General features: G+C 46.2%; 1 protein-coding gene across 2 annotated transcripts in view; it reads right to left on the minus strand.

Annotated features, from left to right (window-relative positions):
* The window catches only part of LOC126521192 (intermembrane lipid transfer protein VPS13A-like), an 820,642-nt gene that overhangs the window by 257,956 nt on the left and 541,617 nt on the right, over window positions 1-21,069 (minus strand). For both annotated transcript variants that reach the window (XM_050169804.3, XM_055065737.2), the window contains one exon: window positions 3,391-3,524. In XM_050169804.3, coding sequence (XP_050025761.2) covers window positions 3,391-3,524 — 134 coding nt within the window. The remainder of the gene's footprint in view (window positions 1-3,390; window positions 3,525-21,069) is intronic.

A 21,069-nucleotide genomic window follows, 5' to 3' on the forward strand; every position in this document is an offset into this window, starting at 1 on the left:
AGTACTGTGTCTTTATTTATGTAACAAGTGCCCTTCAATTTCTAGTGTAATAACTTGAAGCAAGAAAGAAGATGGATCCGTGAGGTTTAACATCCCAAAGCAGCAACAATGGGGGGAGTGGAGGGCTCCAGATTAATATTGACCACCTGGGGTTCTTTAACTGTGAGCATCTACACGAGCATCTAGCATTTTTTCATCGATATAATGTGGCCACCACACCTGGGAATCAAACCTGCGACCTCCACAGCAGAACGTCACAATCACTGAGCAGCAGGTTTGAAGAGAGAAAAGGGAACAGCCGTTGCACCTCACTTTCCATTCAGCACTGGATGGTAAGTGTGTGCAAATGCAATAAACCATCATCATAACAAAGTGAATGAGACAACAAGAAACTTTGATATAAGTGGCAATTCAATAAACGCGGATGCACCATAGAGCTGTGATATTAGCAGCTCAGCTGTTTGGCAACACTGTGGAAGTAAAGAAAAAATTCACCAACGATTACGATAGATACTCCGTAATACGAGTTTTGAGGGAAGCTGTTTAGGTGTTTTGAATTCACGACATATTGTGGCAAAGAATTTGATTCTGAATAAACAGGGTCCTCTTTATACCAGCGCTGAACCTCTGCTCAGGCAGCCCGTTTAGCAGCAGTGGCAGACAAAGCATTTTCACTGGTTGCGTCGCTCACTGTTCAGAAAATGTGAACACAGGAATGCATGTTTGATGCAGAGCGCATGCCCTATGGGTCCCAAGTCCACACCAGCGCTTTGTTTCCATATATGGTATCGGAGGACGTGCTGTGCCGATGCATGCCTGGTCACCGCCATGAAGCACGTCTCGTGCGGCACTTCACTTTCCTTCTCACCCTTTCGCCACACCCACCTCTTCCACTTTCCTCCTCGCACCATTTGCTATCATTGTCTTTCATCCCCTGCAGCGCTCTGCGTTTGCGCTTTCATACTTCGCTGTGCTCATTCCCTTGTCTACGCCGAGGGACACCGCGATGCTGATGCTCAACGCAGGAATGGGCCCCTAAGAGCTGCGCTCTAAAAGATGCCCAAGCACTCCCACCTCACTGATGGCTGCCCTTGTCTGTTTATTCCACCGAGAAAAAGGAAGCCCGTTTAATCTGCTGCAAGTTTCTGCTGGGCACAAGCAATGCCACTTCTAACTTATTCAAGCATTGTGTAAGTTTGTAGTCACCGCCACTGCATTAAATTCAGCTGCATAGCAGATGCAGGCCCTCCCACGTCTATGCTGTTGATGGTCTCTCGCGAAGTTCTTTATGCGTTGTCAGTTCTTTATCTGGATGACCCAACGCTCCATCTATGATCTCAGTGTTCGTGCCTGGGGCAATAATGAGAACAGCTGTGTCAGCGAACATGAGCAACAGTTCTTTCGATGAATTACAAAGAAAATGAATAGCACTGAAGATATTGATCTATGCTGTAGTTTTTATTTGCATTGTAGCCGTTAAGAGTCCTTTGTAGAAGGCTCTTGCAGTAAAGTTTACACGGGTATTCCTAAAATGTCCATCTGAACCACACACAGCAGTCTCAGCAGAAAGGCCACACAAGTTGAACCGTAACTGAAACAACACAATTTGAAAGAACTAGTAACGAGGGTTCAGTGAATTCAAAGCTTTAGAATAGCAAGTTCAATACTGTCCTATTCAGTTTGGTCCTTGAATGGAATAGTTGCTCTTAGAAAATTGAAATATTTATATAATAACTTTCGAATACTTCGCATTGCCAACTATGCACCATAAAGCGTGAAAACAAAGCAAAAATGCGATAACTTTCATCCTGGCAACCATAAGTGACACAAAAGTTATGCAGCAGAGCACACAATGTCCCTCAGAAAACCAAACTTTTCTGGCTAAACTGCTGTCATTAACACTAAAATTTTTCTCAAACATGGCATTCAGCAGTGGGTATTGTTTGGCATTATTTATGAAAGCTGCATCTGCGCGTTCCCTTCAAATAAGGTCTGAAACGTTCTTTTCTGAAACATTATCATATACTAGGCTGCATGTTCTCATGTAAGGGTCACACTCTCTTTTGAACATAAATTTGGGCTCAAATTTCTTGGGTGCGGTTTATAAATGTAAACAAACATGTGTTGGCATGTTTGGCGCTGTGAGCAACGACATTGGAAAGCCTTTATTTTAGCAACCATTTGCTACCCCATGCATTGCATTGGCACACAAACGCAAAGCTGGAGTAACTAGAATCTAATCCCAGCAAGTGCGCTGTTACAATATGAAGCCATTCTCGAATGTGGGCTCTAACATCATACTACACCTAAAGCTGCACGATGAAAAGAACCTGCAAACATTTTAGCTGGTGCAGTAGTGGTCAAAGCTCATTACACAAGTGTGTACAGAATGTACGCACAAAATGTGGAGCCTGTGGGGGACTGTGTATACATTACATATTCGAGTGCGAACACACAGTGCTACAAGACAAGCTGCAAGGCAACAGGATATGAATTTTACTGGTGCTAAGTCAACACTACAGAAATAAGTGAAGAGGAGACCAACACGCCAAGTGATACGCCTATATCTGCTTTTTAAAGGTGAATTTGCCCTCAGATGTCGTGTTGCATGTAAGGCTTTTGTGCAGGGAAAATTAAGGTTTTTATGTGAAATGACAACAGAATAAACATGTGCACACTTTTTAGGCAGCGAAGGAGAAGTGCCATATGCACGAAACAAAGACAACTTTGTATACACTGCATTGGTTGCGTGGCTGTGGCTGATAAAGTGCATGCATAGGAAAAAGCGAGTGCAGCCCTAACACATTCCTTTTTCTGAAATATTTATGCCTAAATTCATAGTTGCAGCCCTCGCACAAGAATATGACATAACAGCCCCATGAGTGGTAATCATTCCAACCAAATAAAATACATCTCTCTCTTTCTCACTCTCTCTCTCTTTTTCTTTTTTTGCTCTGCCAATGCTGGAAATGTCGCCCATTTCCAATTTACGCAGATACTAACTGGCCCATAAGGCTGCCGTTTTAAACTTTATTCCGATAATGCATGACTACTACATATGCTATGGAGAGTGCTCAGTACGCAAACAAAGTGCTCATTCGTTTCTAATGCTTTATTTGTTCTTTGAATGAACTATGCCTCATAGTATGCAATGCAATGGCACAAACTTTCCAATGTTAGGAATATACTAGGGTGTGAACAATGTTTTGTATAAATTGTGAAAACTGCTGTTCATTATTTTAAAACTGTTCAATTCATATTCAATTCTGTTTCAAAAATCGCTATTCCAATACCCCAACTGGGTGGCTTTGGTAAGAAAGAATAATGAAGTTCAGATGAGGTCAAATCCCACACACCAATAGAATAGAAAAGACAAGAAACAGGTCTCACTTCTGGTGAATCTTGAGAAATAGGTCTTCACAGAGGTTCTCTACCCGCACAGGTGCATCTCCAGAGCTGTATGAGAACAGCGATATCTTCATGGGGCCATCTACTCCACCAGATACCTCCACACAAACTGCAGACTGCAATGAAAAAGAAAGAAAGTACTCCCTTAAGCAGGATATTTGTTTTGTTTTTGTGGCAGATCCACAACGTTGCATCACAGAACAACATGGTGTTCCTGTGCCAGACACACTCCTTCCCTTATATGCCATTTGTCATTGACAATATGTGATCACTCAAGGAATGTGAACCTAGCACACTCGTACTGCATCATCAGAACAAACCACCAAGAAACCTGGCAGCAGATGTCATTCATTTAAACCATTTTCATGCAAAAAGAAAGAGGGAAAAGTACTACCAGTCATGCGCCTTTGATGGCTTTGTGCTCTCGCTTTGACTGAATTGCATTCACTCACATTCTATGCAGGGAGGGTTCAATTATTGGGACAACCACTGCTGTTCAAAGACAACTGAGGTAAGCAGTGTGTGAAGCAAGACCAGCCCAATTTGGTGTACTGCATTTGAGGCAGCTATGTGGTGGTGACTAAGGCAAACATCCCACATGCAACAGCTGTTGTACTCAAAATAAAATCTGCAGGAAGACCCTGCATTATTTTGTGCTTATGTGCATTATTTTGTGCTTATGTTGCGCACTAGCCAAGCTCTGTTGTAATTATTCCCACAGTTTGAATGAGACAGTGAAAAATGCTCAAAACACAGGACAAATAAAGTAAGGAGGGGGAGGACAAAACTCTTAGCCTTGATTGAAATTCGCTCATGGTAAAAAAAAAAAGAATAGCATTATCCAAATTGAAGTAATGTATTTGAGAGTCTGTCAGAACCCCTTCTGGTAAAGGAACATCATGGTGAACGAAAGACATAATGCAAACCAAGGTAAAGTTCATTAAATAATATTTTTTTAACTCTTCCATGGGAGGCCTGTTTACAGTAAAAGCAAATTTTGGATCCGTTGTTTAACAAACTGAAAGAAGTGCAGGTGCACGTAGAAAAGCAGACAGACAGACAGACAGACAGACAGACAGACAGACAGACAGACAGACAGACAGACAGACAATGAACTTTATTTGATCCTGAGGAGCTTCAGTGGGGGCGCCTATCGGGGACCCGCGAAAGCCGCTGGCCGCGTCCAAGTCGGAGCAGGAATACCGTGATGTTCCGCCCTTTCTCGGGCCCTCTGGATTGCCTCTAGTTGTGTATGGAGCGATGGGCTCCGGAGTGCCTCTTCCCAGTCGGCTTCGCTGGATAGAGGGCCGTTAGGTAACGCGGGGCATTGCCAGAGCATGTGCGCTAAGGAACAATCAATCTCATTACAGTCCGAACAGCTTGAATCTACGTCTGTGTAGATACGGCTGAGAAAGCCCAGCGAGGAGAATGAGCCCATCTGGAGCATTTTAAGTGAAACTGACTGAGACTTGTCTAACTTGGGTGAGGAAGAGGTTAGGCCCTTCTACTAAGCCGATAGTGAGATGTTATCTCGTGAAAAGTAAGGAGCGGATCGTTCTGCTGTATTTCATCCTGTCCCCATAAGGCTTCCATGCCGCCGCCGCACGTTAGATCTCGCGCACGGTCATGGGCAAGCTCCTTGAGGTTAGGTATGTTCTGATGAACGTCTGCACCCATATGGGCGGGAAACCAAGAGATGAAGTGAGTGCCAGGGTTTGTTCTCTTTTCCAGAACAGAGGCAGCCTCTTGGGCTAGGTTACCCGATTCGAAAGCTTTGATGGCCGCTCGTGAGTCGGTGAAAACGTTGGTGCGTGAGGGGTCGGTCATGGCCACGGCTATGGCGACCTGTTCCGCCACTCCGCTCGTAGCTAACCTAACCAAGGCCGAGGAGCGTAATTCCCCTTTGCAGTCAACGATTGCCAACGCGAACGTGCTAGAGTTGCCGTACTGAGCCGCGTCGACAAAGACTGTTGAATCTTGATTCTCGCTGCCCTTCTGCAAAATCGCCCGTGCTCGGGCTTTTCGCCTCCCTACATTGTATTGCGGGTGCATATTCCGAGGGAATGGGCTGACCACAAAGGTTGCCCGTGCCTCCCTGGATAAGGTGATTTTCCGTTCATTGAGTATTCTTGGAGCCATGCAGGCCTCGTCTAGGATGTGTCTCCCTGCCCTGGTTGACGAGAGCCTGACTACCTGAGCGGTGACCTGCACTTCGATCACTTCATCAATGTCATTGTGCATACCGAGTTTGCTTAACCTGTCCAAGCAAGTGGTTACTGGTAACCCCAGTACCTTTTCGATGCTCTTGCGCATGAGAATGTTAAGCTTATTCTTTTCGGTTTTGGTCCAGTTAAGGGCCGAGGCTACATAGTTGATGTGGCTCATTAGAAAAGCGTGATGGATCCTGAGGAGGTTGTCTTCACCTAGTCCCTTCTTTCGTCCGGATACTCTAGCAACTAGTCTCAGCATGCTCTCGGTTTTCGCCGTGATACGCGTGAGCGTTTTGGCGTTACATCCACGCGCGTCAATCAGTAATCCTAGGATTCGGATAGATTCGACTTCAGGAATGTGCTGTCCGTTTCTTGCAAAGAGGGATATGGGAAGTTGGTTTAGGGGGGTGAGCCCCCTAACACCTTGCCTGGCTGGCCTGTACAGTAACAATTCAGATTTGTTTGGGGATAGTTGGAAGCCTGTGTCTTCCAGGTAGGACTCCGTTGCGTCTAGGGCTGATTGTAGCGCGTGCTCTACCTCTACGAGTGATCCTCCCGGGCACCAAATCGTGACATCGTCCGCGTATAGCGAGTGGCTTATATTAGGAAGGGATCTGAACCTTTCCGATAAGCCCTTCATGACTATGTTGAACAGTAAGGGGGAGATGACTGCTCCTAGGGGAGTGCCTGTGGCTCCTAGTGCGAACTCATCTGACTTGAGTTGCGCAATCCTGATGGTGGCTGTTCTGTTCATGAGGAATGATCTAACAAAAGCCTGAAACCTTGCTCCCAGACCTAGGCTGGCCGTGGCCTGCAGGACAAATCGATGAGATACGGTGTCAAAGGCGTTGGCTAGGTCAAGGGCTAAGATGCCCCTAACATCCCTAGTGCTGTTATCGAAAATGTGCTTCTTAAGGAGTAGCATTACATCCTGTGTGGAAAGGCCGGGCCTGAAGCCGACTATGTTGTGCGGGAAAAGCAAAAACAAAAATTTTATTTTGATGTTTCAGCCGGGGTCTGTAACGTAGCCCAGCCTAGCGGGAGCGCATTGCCCAGCCGGCAACCCTGAGCTCCCAAGAGGCTGTTGCGTGTTCTCGAGTCGTCGGCATGTGTTGCAATAAAGTCAGTCTTCGTTCAGCACTCGCCTTGGTGTGTGTGTCGTTACTCACGCTCGTTACATGGTGTCAGAAGTGGGATAGCCGTTCCCGCGCAAGCGACCGTTGCATAGCGAGCTCGAATTTCAAGCCTGCGCATGGAAGCCCTACCGCCTCCTGCTCCGCTGGTGCTCGCTGAGAACGCGGCAGCCAATTGGAAGAAGTTCAGGCAATGCATCGAGCTATATTTCGTAGCCACGGGAAAGGAACGTACCAACGCGGAGAAGGCTGCCATTTTTTTTACATGTGGCTGGCCAGGAGGCCATTGATGTCTTCAACACTTTTAGACTTACGTCTGCCCAAGCGGAGGACTACGATGTGCTGCTGCGCAAGTTCGAAGAGTACTGCGCACCACGACAGAATGAAACATTTGAGCGATACGTCTTCCGCATGCGACTCCAGAATGAAGGTGAGCCATTTGAACAGTTCTTGCGGGACGTGCAGCTCAAGGCGCAGTCGTGTAACTTGGGCAATCTCAAAAACTCCATGGTGCGTGACCAGTTAGTCTGTGGAACTCGGGACAAAAAGTTATGCAACAGGCTGCTGCGCGAGAAGGACTTGACACTCGAGAAGGCCATTGATTTCTGCAAAGCGGCAGAGGCTGCCACGAGCCAGGCGCGAGTATGGGAGCAGGCAGAGACGGCACAGGTGATCGGCGCAGTGGAAGGAAAGTTAGACGGGCCGGCTCGGAGCAAGACTTCGCGGCGGTGCAACTTCTGCAGCAGCTGTCACCCGCCGCGAAAATGTCCGGCATGGGGAGAGAGGTGCGTGGTGTGCCGAAAACTGAACCACTTCGCGGCGTGCTGCAGAGCGAAGAGAAGCGTTCAAGAAGTTGAGTGCCCTGAAGAAAAGTCGGAAGATGATTTTGAAATATTAGACGTGCATATAGCCGGCGTCGCCAGCTCGAACGATTGGATCGTCCCAGTTAAAGTTGACACAGATACAGTGCACATGAAGGTCGACACGGGAGCCCAGGCGAATTTGTTGCCGTTATCTTTATACCGGAGACTCAAGCGAAAGCCACCGTTGCGCCCCAGCCAGACTGTTCTTTCAGGCTATGGAGGCAATGCTATACAGCATGTTGGTACAACGGTGCTGCCTCTTCAAGTGGGCGATAAATGCGAACAGCTGGTTTTCTATGTGGTGAAGAAGGGCAAACGGGCATTACTCGGCCTTGAGGCATGTGAGAAATTCGGTTTTATAGTACGAGTCCGGTCAGTGTCACAAGAGGAAGGAATGGACAAGCAGCGGATTATTGAAGAGTTTCCCGCTCTATTCCGTGGCCTAGGATGTACGAGGCGGAAATACAGGATCAGCCTGAAAGACGATGCGCGACCTATAGCACTACCATCGAGGAGGGTGCCACATGCACTGAAGGAGCCCCTGTGCCAGGAGTTGGACCGCATGGAAGCGGAGGGCATTATAACTCGGATGCAGGACCCAACTGATTGGGTAAGCCCGCTTGTCATCGTAACTAAGAAAAATGGGAGATTAAGAGTGTGCATGGACCCGCGGCGTGTGAATGAGGGTATCCGAAGGGAGCACTACGAGCTGCCCCGAAGAGAGGACATTGAGGCAGAGCTGGCCGGAGCCAGGTATTTTAGCAAACTGGATGCGAATAGAGGCTTCTACCAGATACCTCTAGATGACTACACGTCCTGCATTTCCACGTTTAGCACGCCGTTTGGCAGGTACCGGTTCCTGAGGCTTCCACTTGGGCTGAGTTCAGCGCCGGAGGTTTTTCAGAAAGCCATGAGTGATGCCCTGGACAACCTCCCGGGGGTGCGAGTCTACATAGATGACATCTTAGTATGGGGAGCAACCAGGGAGGAGCACGACGCCCGACTGAAGGCGGCGCTCAGAGCAATTGAGACTGCAGGCTTTACCCTTAACCCGGAGAAGTGTGTAGTGGCCGCTGACAAGATCAAGTTCCTAGGGGATGTCCTCTCTAAAGAAGGAATACGGCCCGATCCGGATCTGGTGCGATGCGTAGCCAGCATGCCCTCACCCACGTGCAAACAGGAGGTGCAAAGACTCCTAGGCGCAGTCAACTATTTCGGAAAGTTTTTGCCTTGTCTGTCTGAAAAAACACACATGCTACGCTCCCTCGTGAGGAAGGACAGTGAATTCGAGTGGACAGAGGCGCATGACAAGGAATGGAAAAACTTGTGCGGCATGCTATCCTCTGCCCCCTTGTTGGCCATTTTCGACACTCAGAGGCCCACTAAAGTGTCAACCGATGCGTCCAACTTTGCCTTGGGTGCTGCTCTCCTCCAGCTACATGAGGGGGGTTGGAGACCGGTGGCGTATGCCTCGCGTGTTCTAACGCAAGCGGAAACCCAGTATTCTCAAATTGAGAAGGAGGCACTAGGAATAACATTCGGCTGCGAACGCTTCAAAGAATTCATCGTGGGGTCTCATGTCACCATAGAAACAGACCATCAGCCCCTCCTAGCTATTGCGAAAATGGGACTGAATGAAATGTCCCCTCGTGTTCAGCGTTTTTTCTTGCGTCTGATGCAGTTCGACTTCACCCTGCAGTTCGTGCCTGTAAAGCAGCTCCTACTGGCGGATGCGCTGTCGCGTCTGCGGATCCCACAAGACTCAACTCGGGCAGAGGAATATGAAGATGTAGCCATACATGCTGTGAACGTACTTTCAACCCTCGTCAGTGACGCCATGGTAAAGAGGCTGCAGGCAGCGACGGCTGAAGATGAAGACCTCAGGCGAGTGATGACCGCTCTCGAGAATCGTGAGGCCATTCAAGGGCAGTTATCGCCGGTGGCAGCAGAGTTGTCGGTCGTGAACGGTATCCTTATGAGAGGCGCTACAGTAATAATACCTAGGAAGCTACGGAAAGAAATGCTGGACCGCGTGCACGAGGGGCACCTTGGGGTGAACAAGGCAAAGGCGAGAGCTAGAGCCCTAATGTATTGGCCGGCTATGCAAAAGGACATTGAGGAAAAAACGTCAAAATGTGAGACCTGCTGTCGCTACGCTTATTGGCAGCCATCAAAGCCAGTGCTAATGAAGCCTGTCCCTTTGTCGCCATGGTCAAGAATAGGGTTGGACCTGTGTGAGCATGCGGGAGTGCACTACTTAGTGGGCTATGACGCTCACTCAAACTACCCAGAAGTAGAACAGCTGACTCAAACGAGCCACCAAGTCATCCAGAAACTGGAAATGTGGCTTGCCAGGCATGGGATACCTTTAGAAGTGTGCACGGATGGGGGACCGCAGTTCTCCTCGAGGGAGTTCCTAGAGTTTGCCAAGCTATGCGACTTTCGACACGTGGTTTCGAGTCCGAGGTTTCCAAGGGCAAATGGGCTAGCTGAGAAAGGAGTACAAGTGTTCAAAAGACTCCTGAAGAAAACAAAGCATGCTAATGAGCCTCTGTGGCTTGGACTTCTAAACTACAGGTCATCGCCACTAGAGGATGGAAGGAGCCCATCGCAGCTGCTGATGGGAAGACAACTTCAAGGCCGTCTTCCAGACTTCTCCACCCCTCAGGCAACCGAGGTGAAGAAGCAGACACAAAGGCAACAGCCAAGGCCAGAACTACCACCACTCAGGACAGGAGACACGGCCCGCCTTTTAGAAGATCAGGGTTGGACTAGCAGAGCCAAAGTAACGCGGCAGGTCACACCACGATCATATTTGATGGAAACCGAAGACGGGAGCCTACTGTGTCGAAATCGGCAGCACATCCTGCGGACGGCAGAGCCGTTCCACTCGCCTAGTGACACAGCGGGCAGCCCCCACCATCCTCAGAAAGCTAATGGCAGCGGCCAAGAAACAAGCCCTGCAGGCACCCCTGAACGTCCACCAGCCTCTGGCCTGCACGACGCAGCAACTCCCATGCGCCGCCCTGTGCGGGCAATGAACCTGCGAGTGCGTCTAACTTACGATGAGAACTTCGAGCAAGAACCTGGACCCTCACGTGGGAGTGAGGGAGGTGTAACGTAGCCCAGCCTAGCGGGAGCACATTGCCCAGCCGGCAACCCTGAGCTCCCAAGAGGCTGTTGCGCGTTCTCGAGTCGTCGGCGTGCGTTGCAATAAAGTCAGTCTTTGTTCAGCACTCGCCTTGGTGTGCGTGTCGTTACTCACGCTCGTTACAGGGTCCGGTCTTTATCAAGAGTAGAAGGGTGTGTGTGTGTATGTGTGCGCGTGTGTGTGTGTGTTGTATAGGAGTTTTTTTTTTTTTTGCTGCACCAAATTTTTTAAATATTGCCTATGGCAGATAGCACAACTCTAACCCTTGATCTAGATTACTTGATAAGGCAGTCATTACTTCTATTAGAAATCAAAATGCTCAATTGAATAATTACCACAATTACACAAATTACATTTTTAATCAGTTACATTACGCCACATATTTCAATCTACAAATTATAGCTGTGGAGTTCGCACGGCATATCCACTTGAAACGATTTCTCTGGACAACACCAGTTCTAAGATATTAATTTTCAAAGAGTATAACAAAATGCATTGGCGTTCCACTTACCTTTGTATTTCAATGCATAAAACAGCAGTTTCTTTAAAAAGTAACTGGAATGCCTATGCATTTTGTCAGGCGCTTTGAAAATTAATATCTCGGAATTGGTGCTGTCCAAAGAATTCATTTCAAGTGGATACGCCTTGCGAACTCAGCTAATATAATTCGTAGATTTCGTAGATTGCGATAAGCATCTTCACCTATCTGTTTTACAGCGCATGGCGCGTAGTGCCATTGGTAGCGTACTGCACGCTTTTAGTAGGCGATAATCCAAGTGTGTTGCCTTTCCCTCCTGCAAGTGGCGCGATGTGGGCATCACACCACTGGAGCACTACCAGCTCAATGCGTCTTGGTGTCTCGTGCCCCAACGATCCGCCTACAATTCGCTTTACATAGATGTCCACAATAGTTGAGTCCACAATAGTTGAGTCTGTCAAATTTTTTAGTTACTTCGGATCGTATGTTTCCTGGTTAGTACATATTTCTCTTGGTTTTTCCAAAACATATAAACAAGGTCCTAAACAAGTGGGTACGGTGGACCAGACTGTGGCATGTTGTCACGAAATCCCCTTTTCTACTTCGTGCAGGTTCTTTTGCTCGGTCTTGCCAGAAGGCTTGTTCCAGAATCTTGCTTTGTCACTAGCATGTGTCTCTGTGCTGACACATGTGCTACCACGTCTCAGCTAGTTCATGGTGCGACTCCTTTCTTCGTTGAAGCCAGGACGACAGCGCCATTTACTGCGACTGCGTCATTAGACCTGCCTATAAAGGATCGTCCACAGAACTACACTTTCAGTGGGTACAGCGGACCAGACTGAGGCACGTCACGAAATCCCCTTTTCTACTTTGTGTAGGTTAGTCCTAGCTACAGCAGCTTTCGTAGTGATTATCGTGGCCTTCTGGTCCTGCTATGCCCACAGAAATGTATTATGATTGCATATGACGATTCTCTGTATCTGCGCTACTTCTGTGTGGTGATGTGGAGACTAATTCAGGCCCTCCTACAGCAGAAATGCTGAAGGAATTCTTGGCAAGGCAAAAGAAATTAGCTGAAGAATGGCTGCCCTAAGGGAACAGCAAAACAGCATGGAAAGAGTAATGTGTGATGTTACTTTGCACTTTCTTGAAACAGAAAAACGAACTGCCAAGGTCTAATCACTCGAAAAATCAATTAAGATCTTGAAATCTAAATTAACCGATCTGGAAAATCGCAGTAGACGTTCAAATTTAGTCGTTCTTGGAATGCAGGAAGATCCTAATGAGAAAGACTTGGATTTAAAGCAAAAAGTTCTAAACAACTTCTTTGCATCAAAACTACAGGTATCATGCTTATCATTAATAGAATTCATCGCTTAGGTAGACGTGGCAATCCTAGACCAATTGTAGTTCATTTTCATGACTATAACGAGAAGCAAGCAGTATTTAAGAATGCACACAAGCTTAAAGGGACAAAAATATCCATTCAAAATGATTAATTGTATGAGACACTGCAGGAAAGAAAGTGGTTTTGGGCAATTGCTAAGGATGAAAAACAGCAAAGAAAGAATGTTTCACTCATTAATGACAAGCTGCGAGTAAATGGGGAGCTCTTCATGTGGGACAAAGATGCCTAAAACAGAATAAAGGTTACTTTCTTTCATGCTAATTCTAAAATGGACTGACCTGTACAATCCTCTAGTAATTAACATAAAATTATTAACATAAATGTGCATAGCATCATTAACAAATCAACAGAACTAGAAGCCATCTTGTTAGCTTACGATCCCCACTATGTTGTTATAACGGAGACCTGACCTCATGAAGACATTGATGGCATTGACGTTTTTCCACCCTCATATCAGGTTTTTTGCCGTGACCCTCCTCCTAGAGGCGGAGGCGTTGCTGTCTTGATAAAATGTGGCGTTCAAACATCACTGCTATGTCATATGGATAATCACGAAAGTGTTACTTTGAAATTGTTCTGTTCAGGGCGTGCTTTATTGTTGTCTGCAGTTTATAGAGCACCAGATGCTCCACCACAATTTCTGAAAGATCTACATGATCATCTAGGGTTATTTTCTTGTAAAGAAGTAATCATCTTTAGCAATTCTAATTTACTTTCTGTTGATTGGCATTATCCATTTTCAAATACAGATCAATGTTCAGATGTTGGATCCTTGCTTGATATTATGCTTAACCTGGATGTGCAACAAGTAATAACAGAACCTATGCGAGTTCGTGGTGCATCCTCTTCAATCCTAATCTTGTTTTTCTTCCTAAGACAATTGAAAAATATGCAGTCTCTGCTAATCCTGGTATATCTGATCATGCAATGGTGTCGTTATCGTGTAGCCTTGAAAAACCTTGTATTGCTCCCTCTGAAATAGTTTCTGTAAAAGATTTTTCTCGTGCCAGGGACGAGTATGTCCTGGATTACCTTGAACTAAAATTCAGCAGCTTTCAAGTCTCAGATGTTAATATGATTTGGAATTAATTTAAACAGATATCCACTTACAGTCTCGATAATTTCGCACCAAAGAAAACTAAGAAAACAAGAAAATTGAATCCCTGGATAACGAGAGACGTCTTACATCTAGAAAAAAACTTAAGCGCCTTAAAAAAAAAGTATCAGCTACAAACACTGTTAAAGCCGCTCAAACGGCTTTTAATGAGGCATTGAAACATTCCAAATGCCATTATTTTCAACATACCCTACAAAATGTTTTAAAAGAATAACCTCAGAAGTTTCGGAAGAAAAAGTCTGTTAATGAGATAAAACTTGATGGCGTTTGAATTGTTGACAAGGAAGCCATTGCAGAACATTTTAACATATTTTCACAGCATGCTTTTCGTCTCACCCCAGTATCGTGCTCTAATCTTGAAGGTATTATATCCCTACAAGGTGTTTTCGCTATGCTTCTTAACATGAAGACTAAAGCACCACCTGGCCCTGATGGTCTTCCAAATGCGTTCCTTCGTCGCTATGCGGAAATGCTCGCCCCATTTCTTGCATGCATTTTTGGTGCATCCATATCATCTGCGGATCTACTGGCTGACTGGCGAACGGCACGTGTGCTGCCCATACACTTGAAAGGTGACACATCGCTGATTCCAAATTATCGTCCTATATCTCCGACTTCTTCGAGCTGTAAGATGCTTGAACATATCGTCACCAATTACATAATCAAGTTTTGAACAGGTAACAACATTCTCGCCTCTTTTCAAAATCGTTTTAGGAAGGACTTCTCTACAGTCACACAACTAACCACAGTAATTCACAATTTTGCAAGCGTTATCGACAAGTCTGGTCAAACTGACCTCATTTTCTTTTGGACTTTCGAAAAGCGTTCGACCTTGTGTCACATCAAAAGTTAATCTTCAAGCTAAAATACATTGGCCTCCCCTCTTTCATAATAAATTGGATTTCCGCTTACTTAGCAAAGCGCATACAGTTGGTTCATGTTAATGGTAACCACTCACGTCGTTTGCCAGTTACTTCCGGGGTACCCCAAGGTAGCGCACTTGGACCACTCTTATTTTTTATTTTTATTAAGGATATAGTTAATGCTATTACTGAACCTGTACAAATACGTTTGTTTGCAGACGACTCCATTTTGTTTCATGATATTGCTCACCAAGATGTTCAGGAACTTTTGATTACTAACCTTCATAACATTTATTCATGGTGTAAAGAATGGGACATGAAGCTGAATGAAAAAAACAAAAACAGTATACATGCAGATAACCAAAAAAAGATGTAGATTGGCATTTCCCTATAGTCGTCCTACTCATCCTCTCGTTGAAGCAAATGAATAGTATAAATGTTTGGGTGTAACAATAACTAACAACCTAAGTTGGAATTCTCATGTCTCTAATGTATGTGCTGCATCATTTTGCAAACTCTGTATTCTGCTTCATAAACTAAAAGAAGCACCCCCAGTAACTAAACTTCATGCATACAGATCACTCATAATGTTGAAAATGGAATATGCATGAACTGCCTGGAATCCACATAATAAACACAATATTAATGCACTGGAAATGATTCAGTGGAAAGCAGTTAGGTTTATTTCTTCCAAGTACCGTATAACTGACTCACCAACAACTATCATGCACAATCATGGTATTACAACTACGGTAAAAAATTCTAAGGATAAAATTTTGTTTTCTATTCACAAATAACAATCTCTCGATCCATCCTGCTCCATATGCCAGACCCTTAACCATAAAACAAACCACACATCACCACTCTGAATCCTTAACTCCCTATTAAACAAGAACTAATGCCTTCAAGTTTTCCTTTTTCCCTCATACTATTGAAGAATGGAATGCACTACCATTATTATTCTTAAACGGCACTGACTCAATTGATCTGATTCATTTTTGATCTGTTAATTTTGCAACAGGGATGTGAGCGCATTGTTTGTTTTCTTCTGAATGCATGTTTGATTACTTTTTTTGTAATTTTACCACTGCTGCTTGGGCCTGTATGGCTTGCAGTATTTTGTAAGTAAATAAATAAATAAATATAACACTCCCAGTGTTAGTTCTGGTAGTAAAACATAAATACCCAAGAAAGTGGATGGGAAAATGGCGCTGCGGTAGCTCAATTGGTAGAGTATCATATTTATATGTATATTGCCACGACAACTTGGTCACATTCAAGTTGTGTGCCCTTCGTATAGGACACTGTGCACGCCGTACCGTGGTGTTGTTCCGCAACAACAGGCAACAATCTTCATGGCACGGGTAGCCGGTTGGACCCGGCTCACATGCGCCACGCGCACGAGGTATCATGCGGGAAGAAAGAAGACAACGATTCGCGGCCAGTTTTTGAATGCGACTGCCGGGGATTTCTTCACGACTGCAGTGACTTTTAGTTGTGGGCACAGGTTCGCGATTAATAAATATTGTTGTTTTGTTAACCTGTGGTCCTCAACATCGTTACATTTCTGGAGGAGGTGCGGGGTGTGAGTTGAAGCCCCACGAACAAAAGTCAGCGCAGCCCCGGCCACCAGCGAGTCCATCCTGTAGAACTGACACCTGTGCACCAGCAGACCAGCCGTTGTCTTCGAGGTGACTCGCCCGAATTCCGCCCTCTTCTCTTCACGCCAAGGGAAACTCAAACAATGGACGCTGCCACAATGACTAGCCAGGTAACACCGGCACAGCTGGTCGTAAGTCAACCTTGCAAGCCGCCAACATTTCATGGTGGCTCGTTCGAAGACGTGGAAGACTGGTTGGAACTGTTCGAGAGAGTGGCGAGCTTTAATGAATGGAATGAGAAACAGAAGCTCCGTAATGTATATTTCGCTTTGGAGGACTTTGCAAAAACGTGGTATGAAAACCACGAACCCTCTTTGTCCTTTTGGGAGGAATTCGACGACAACTGCTAGCAACATATGCCAGCACGGATCGTAAAGAAAAGGTGAAAATTGCACTTCAAGCTAGGAACCAGCTCCCGAACGAGAATGTGGCGATGTACATCGAGGACATGTCCTGCCTGTTCAAGCATGCTGATCCAAACATGAGTGAAGATAAGAAGCTGCGCCATCTTATGCGTGGAGTAAAGCAGGAACTCTTCGCCATTTTCGTCTACAACCCACTGCACACGGTCGCCAAGTTCAGATACGAAGCAACGACCATTGAAAAGACGCTGGAACAGCAGGCTCAGCAATACAACCGTGAGGCAAACTGTGCACCTGCCCATGTCTTCTCTGGAGGTGTGCCGAACGACCTTGAAGTCTTGTGGGAGCACATCCGGTCAGTGATCAGGTAAGAGCTCAACAAGTTGCAGACACCTCAGACTCCAACTGCACTATCTATCGTCGGCGTTGTCCGGGAAGAACTGAGGCAGGTCATACGGGATCCAGAGCGTGAGCCACAGCCGATGCGGCACACCCCAATGCACACCGACGTACTCAGGCAACCCGTGGTACACAGTAGTGGAGCAGTTGCGACGAACATTCCCTACCCACCGACAGTATGCAGTGCACCTCATCTGCTGGAACCACCGGCTGCCTATCCGCCTCCAGTATGTAGTGCATCTCGTCTTGTAGAACAAAGGCCCCGGAAAATTGACGTCTATCGTGACCACGAGAGCAGGCCTCTGTGTTTTCACTGTGGAGAAGTGGGTCAGCTCTATAGGTTCTGCTCGTACTGTCAAGCCCTTAAGTGCACCATGCCCCCGAAACGGTGAACAGCCAGCAGAGATCGAAGAATACTTGTTCACGCGCCAAAGTTCCATTGCTCCTTGCCAACATCAACCATGGTCACCGTTGCCCATGAACTACCAATAATCTAGCCCACGCGCATCTCCAAGATTGTCTAGGCGACATTCACCAAGCCCACACCAGAAAAACTGAAGCAAGGGACCTGTGGAGGTGAGGCCGCTGATAACCAGAGTTACGAAGATCCTCCAACATGGTTCCAGGGCGATGACGAGATGATTCCAGTAAACAGTTGCACGAACGAAACGATTACATCAGATTTGCGGTTGATAATAGACGGATGTGAGCTGAATGCCTTAGTCGACATCGGCGCTGATTATTCGGTAATAAGCTTCGATGGCGAAGCATCTGAAAAAAGTTGTGACGCAGTGGACTGGACTGCAGATATGCACGGCAGGCGGTTATCTTGTTACGCCCCTTGGCCGATGCACTGCAAGACTTACGATAAAAGGTTTCACTTACGTTTCTGACTTTATTGTACTGCCAGAATGTTCACGGAAACTTATATGGGGAATGGATTTTCTACAAGCTAATGGCACCATAATTAACCTACGAACGCCCAGTGTGTCTTTCTCGACAAAACAAGCTATACCTGTGGAAGAATCGGAGGAGAGACGTCTTGCTGCACTGCGCGTCGTTGATAATGATGTAACTGTGCTGCCACACTGCAGTATAATGGTTCTTGTGGAGAATGAAACAGTTTACGACTGCGAAGGCATAGCAGATGGAAACAGAGAGCTCCTTTTCAACAAAGATATTTGCGTGGCTCGGGGTCTTGTCCACTTAAGCAATGGCCATGCAAAAGTCGCACTCACGAATTTCAGAAATGAATTCCAACACATCGCACAAGGAACAGCTATTGCCTTTTTCCCCGACTTCTGTGTAGCGACCGAGTTATGCAGCCTAACGACGTCAACTGCTCTGCCAGAAACCTGCAATGTCAACAGATCAATTACCGTCAACCCGAGACTCCCGGAAGCCCAAAAGAAACAGATATATGCCCTGATAAAGGATTTTTCTGACTGCTTCTCCACTTCCTCGAAGGTATGGTGCACGTCTGTTGCAAAGCACAGAACCATAACAGAGGACGCCACAAGACCGGTATGCCAGCACCCGTATCGAGTTTCGCCAAAAGAAAGGTAGATGATCAAGAAGCAACTAGAGGAGATGCTTTCAGGTGATGTTATTCAGGCTTCCAGCAGACCATGGGCATCTCCTGTAGTGCTTGTTAAGAAAAAAGATAACACACTTTGATTCTGCTACGACTACCGTAAATTGAAGAACAGCATAACTAATCGGGATGTACTATACCCCCTTCCATGTACTGACGATATGTTAGATCAGCTCCCATGTGGATATTGGCAAATAGAGGTGGATGAGCGGGACCGTGAAAAGACAACATTTGTAACCCCTGATGGCCTCTATGAATTTAAAGCGCTTCCATTCGGCCTCTGTTCCGCGCCTGCAACATTCCAGCGAATGATGGACACTGTGCTCACAGGATTGGAATGGCAGTCTGCTTAGTGTATTTGGATGATGTGGTCATATTTTACGCAACATTGGCCAACGTCTAGAGCACCTGTGACTAGTATTAGAAACTATTAGTGCAGCAGACTTGACAATTAAGCCGGAAAAATGTCAATTCAGCTTCGATGAACTTCGGTTTCTCGGACATGTCATCAGTGCTGAAGGCGTTCGGCCGGATCCCGAAAAGGCAGCAGCTGTTGCGAGGTTCCTGACACCTACAGACAAAAAGTCAATGCAACGTTTTTTGGGTTTATACGCATACTACCGAAGATTCGTGGAAAACTTTTCAAAGATTGCTGAGCCCCTTACAATAGTAACAAGAGAAGATGAACCTTTCATGTGGAAAAGCAAACAACAAGACGCCTTTGATGAGTTAAGGAAATGCCTGCAAGCTTCTACATTTTGATGAGACAGCCGACACTGAAGTTCATACTGATGCGAGTAACGACAGCCTTGGTGCCATACTAGTGCAGTGGAAGAACGGGCAGGAGAAAGTAATAGCTTATGCCAGCCGTAAGCTCTCGAAAGCAGAGGCAAACTAATCAGCAACCGAGAAAGAGTGTCTTGCAGTCATTTGGGCAATATTAACTTTCGACCCTACCTCTATGATAGACCATTCAGAGCAGTCAGTGATCACCATTCGCTTTGCTGGCTGGCGAATCTCAAGGATCCATCCGGACGACTAGCAAGATGGAGCCTTAGGCTTCAAGAGTATAATATTACTGTCACATACCGATCCGAGAGGAAACACAGCGATGCCGACTGCTTGTCACACGTACCAGTCGAAAGAACTGTGCCAGAAGAAGAGAATTTGCCATTCCTTGTTATTGTTGACACGTCACAAATCGCTCAACAACAACGAGAACAACAACGAGAGACCCAGAATTGCTTCCACTTATACAGCGCCTGGAGAGACTCGACGTTCAACTCCCGCATATTTTCTCTAGAGGGCTATCCTCATTCTGTCTGCGAGGAAGTGTCCTCTAAAAGAGAAATTTCGAGAACAGCAAGACTGAGTTTTTACTTGTCATACCCACAGCTATGCGAGAAGAAATTTTGCATGCATGGCACTATGAACCGACGTCTGGACACATGAGCGTGAGTCGCACAGTCGCTAGGATTTGTCTGAAATACTACTGGCCCAAGTTATTAGCATCAGTGCAGCACTACGTAAAGACTTGTCGCGAGTGTTAAAGGCGCAAGACTCCATCCATAAAACTAGTAGGCCTCCTCCAGCCAACAGATCCACCATAAGCCCCATTCCTACAAGTCAATATGGACCTCCTTGGACCCTTCCCAACATCATCTTTAGGCAAAGAGTGGATAGTTGTGGCCATGGACTATCTGACCCGTTACACAGAAACTGATTCCCTGTACAGTGCAACGGCTGTCGAAGTTGCAAAATTCTTTGTCTATAATATCGTGCTCAGGCATGGCGCTCCCACAGTTGTCATTACCGATTGTGGAACAGCCTTTACTGTGAACCTAATGAAATGCTTGTTGCAAATGACATATACTGATCATAGGAGAACTACGGCGCATCACCCTCAGACAAACAGTTTAACTAAATGCCTCAACAGAACACTGGCTGACATGCTTTCCATGTATGTTGACGTTGAACATAGGCTATGGGACGAAATTTTGCCATACATCACCTTTACATATAATACGGCCGTTCAAGAAACAACCCGAGTCACCTCATTTGAACTTGTATTCGGCCGAGCAGTAACCACAACTTTGGATGCTATGTTGCCGTTAGATGAAGAAAACAATAACTCATCTGACCTAGATGATTTCTTGGAAAGAGCCGAGGAGGCACGACAGATGGCAAGGTACCGATACCCACCAACAATGCATCGACTCCAGCCGGTACAACCAGCGACGTAGTGAAGCTCATTATCAGCCCGGTGACAAGGTGTGGGTACGGACCCCAGTGTGACGCCGTGGACTGTCTGAAAAGCTTCTCTGCCGGTATTTCAACCCTTACGAAATACTTTGTCGTATAAGCGACGTCACTTACAAAGTGAAATCCACTGGACATGAGAGCCCAAGACAGCGCAACTCCA

The sequence above is a fragment of the Dermacentor andersoni genome, chromosome 6 (assembly GCF_023375885.2).
Source record: "Dermacentor andersoni chromosome 6, qqDerAnde1_hic_scaffold, whole genome shotgun sequence".
NCBI lineage: Eukaryota > Metazoa > Arthropoda > Arachnida > Ixodida > Ixodidae > Dermacentor > Dermacentor andersoni.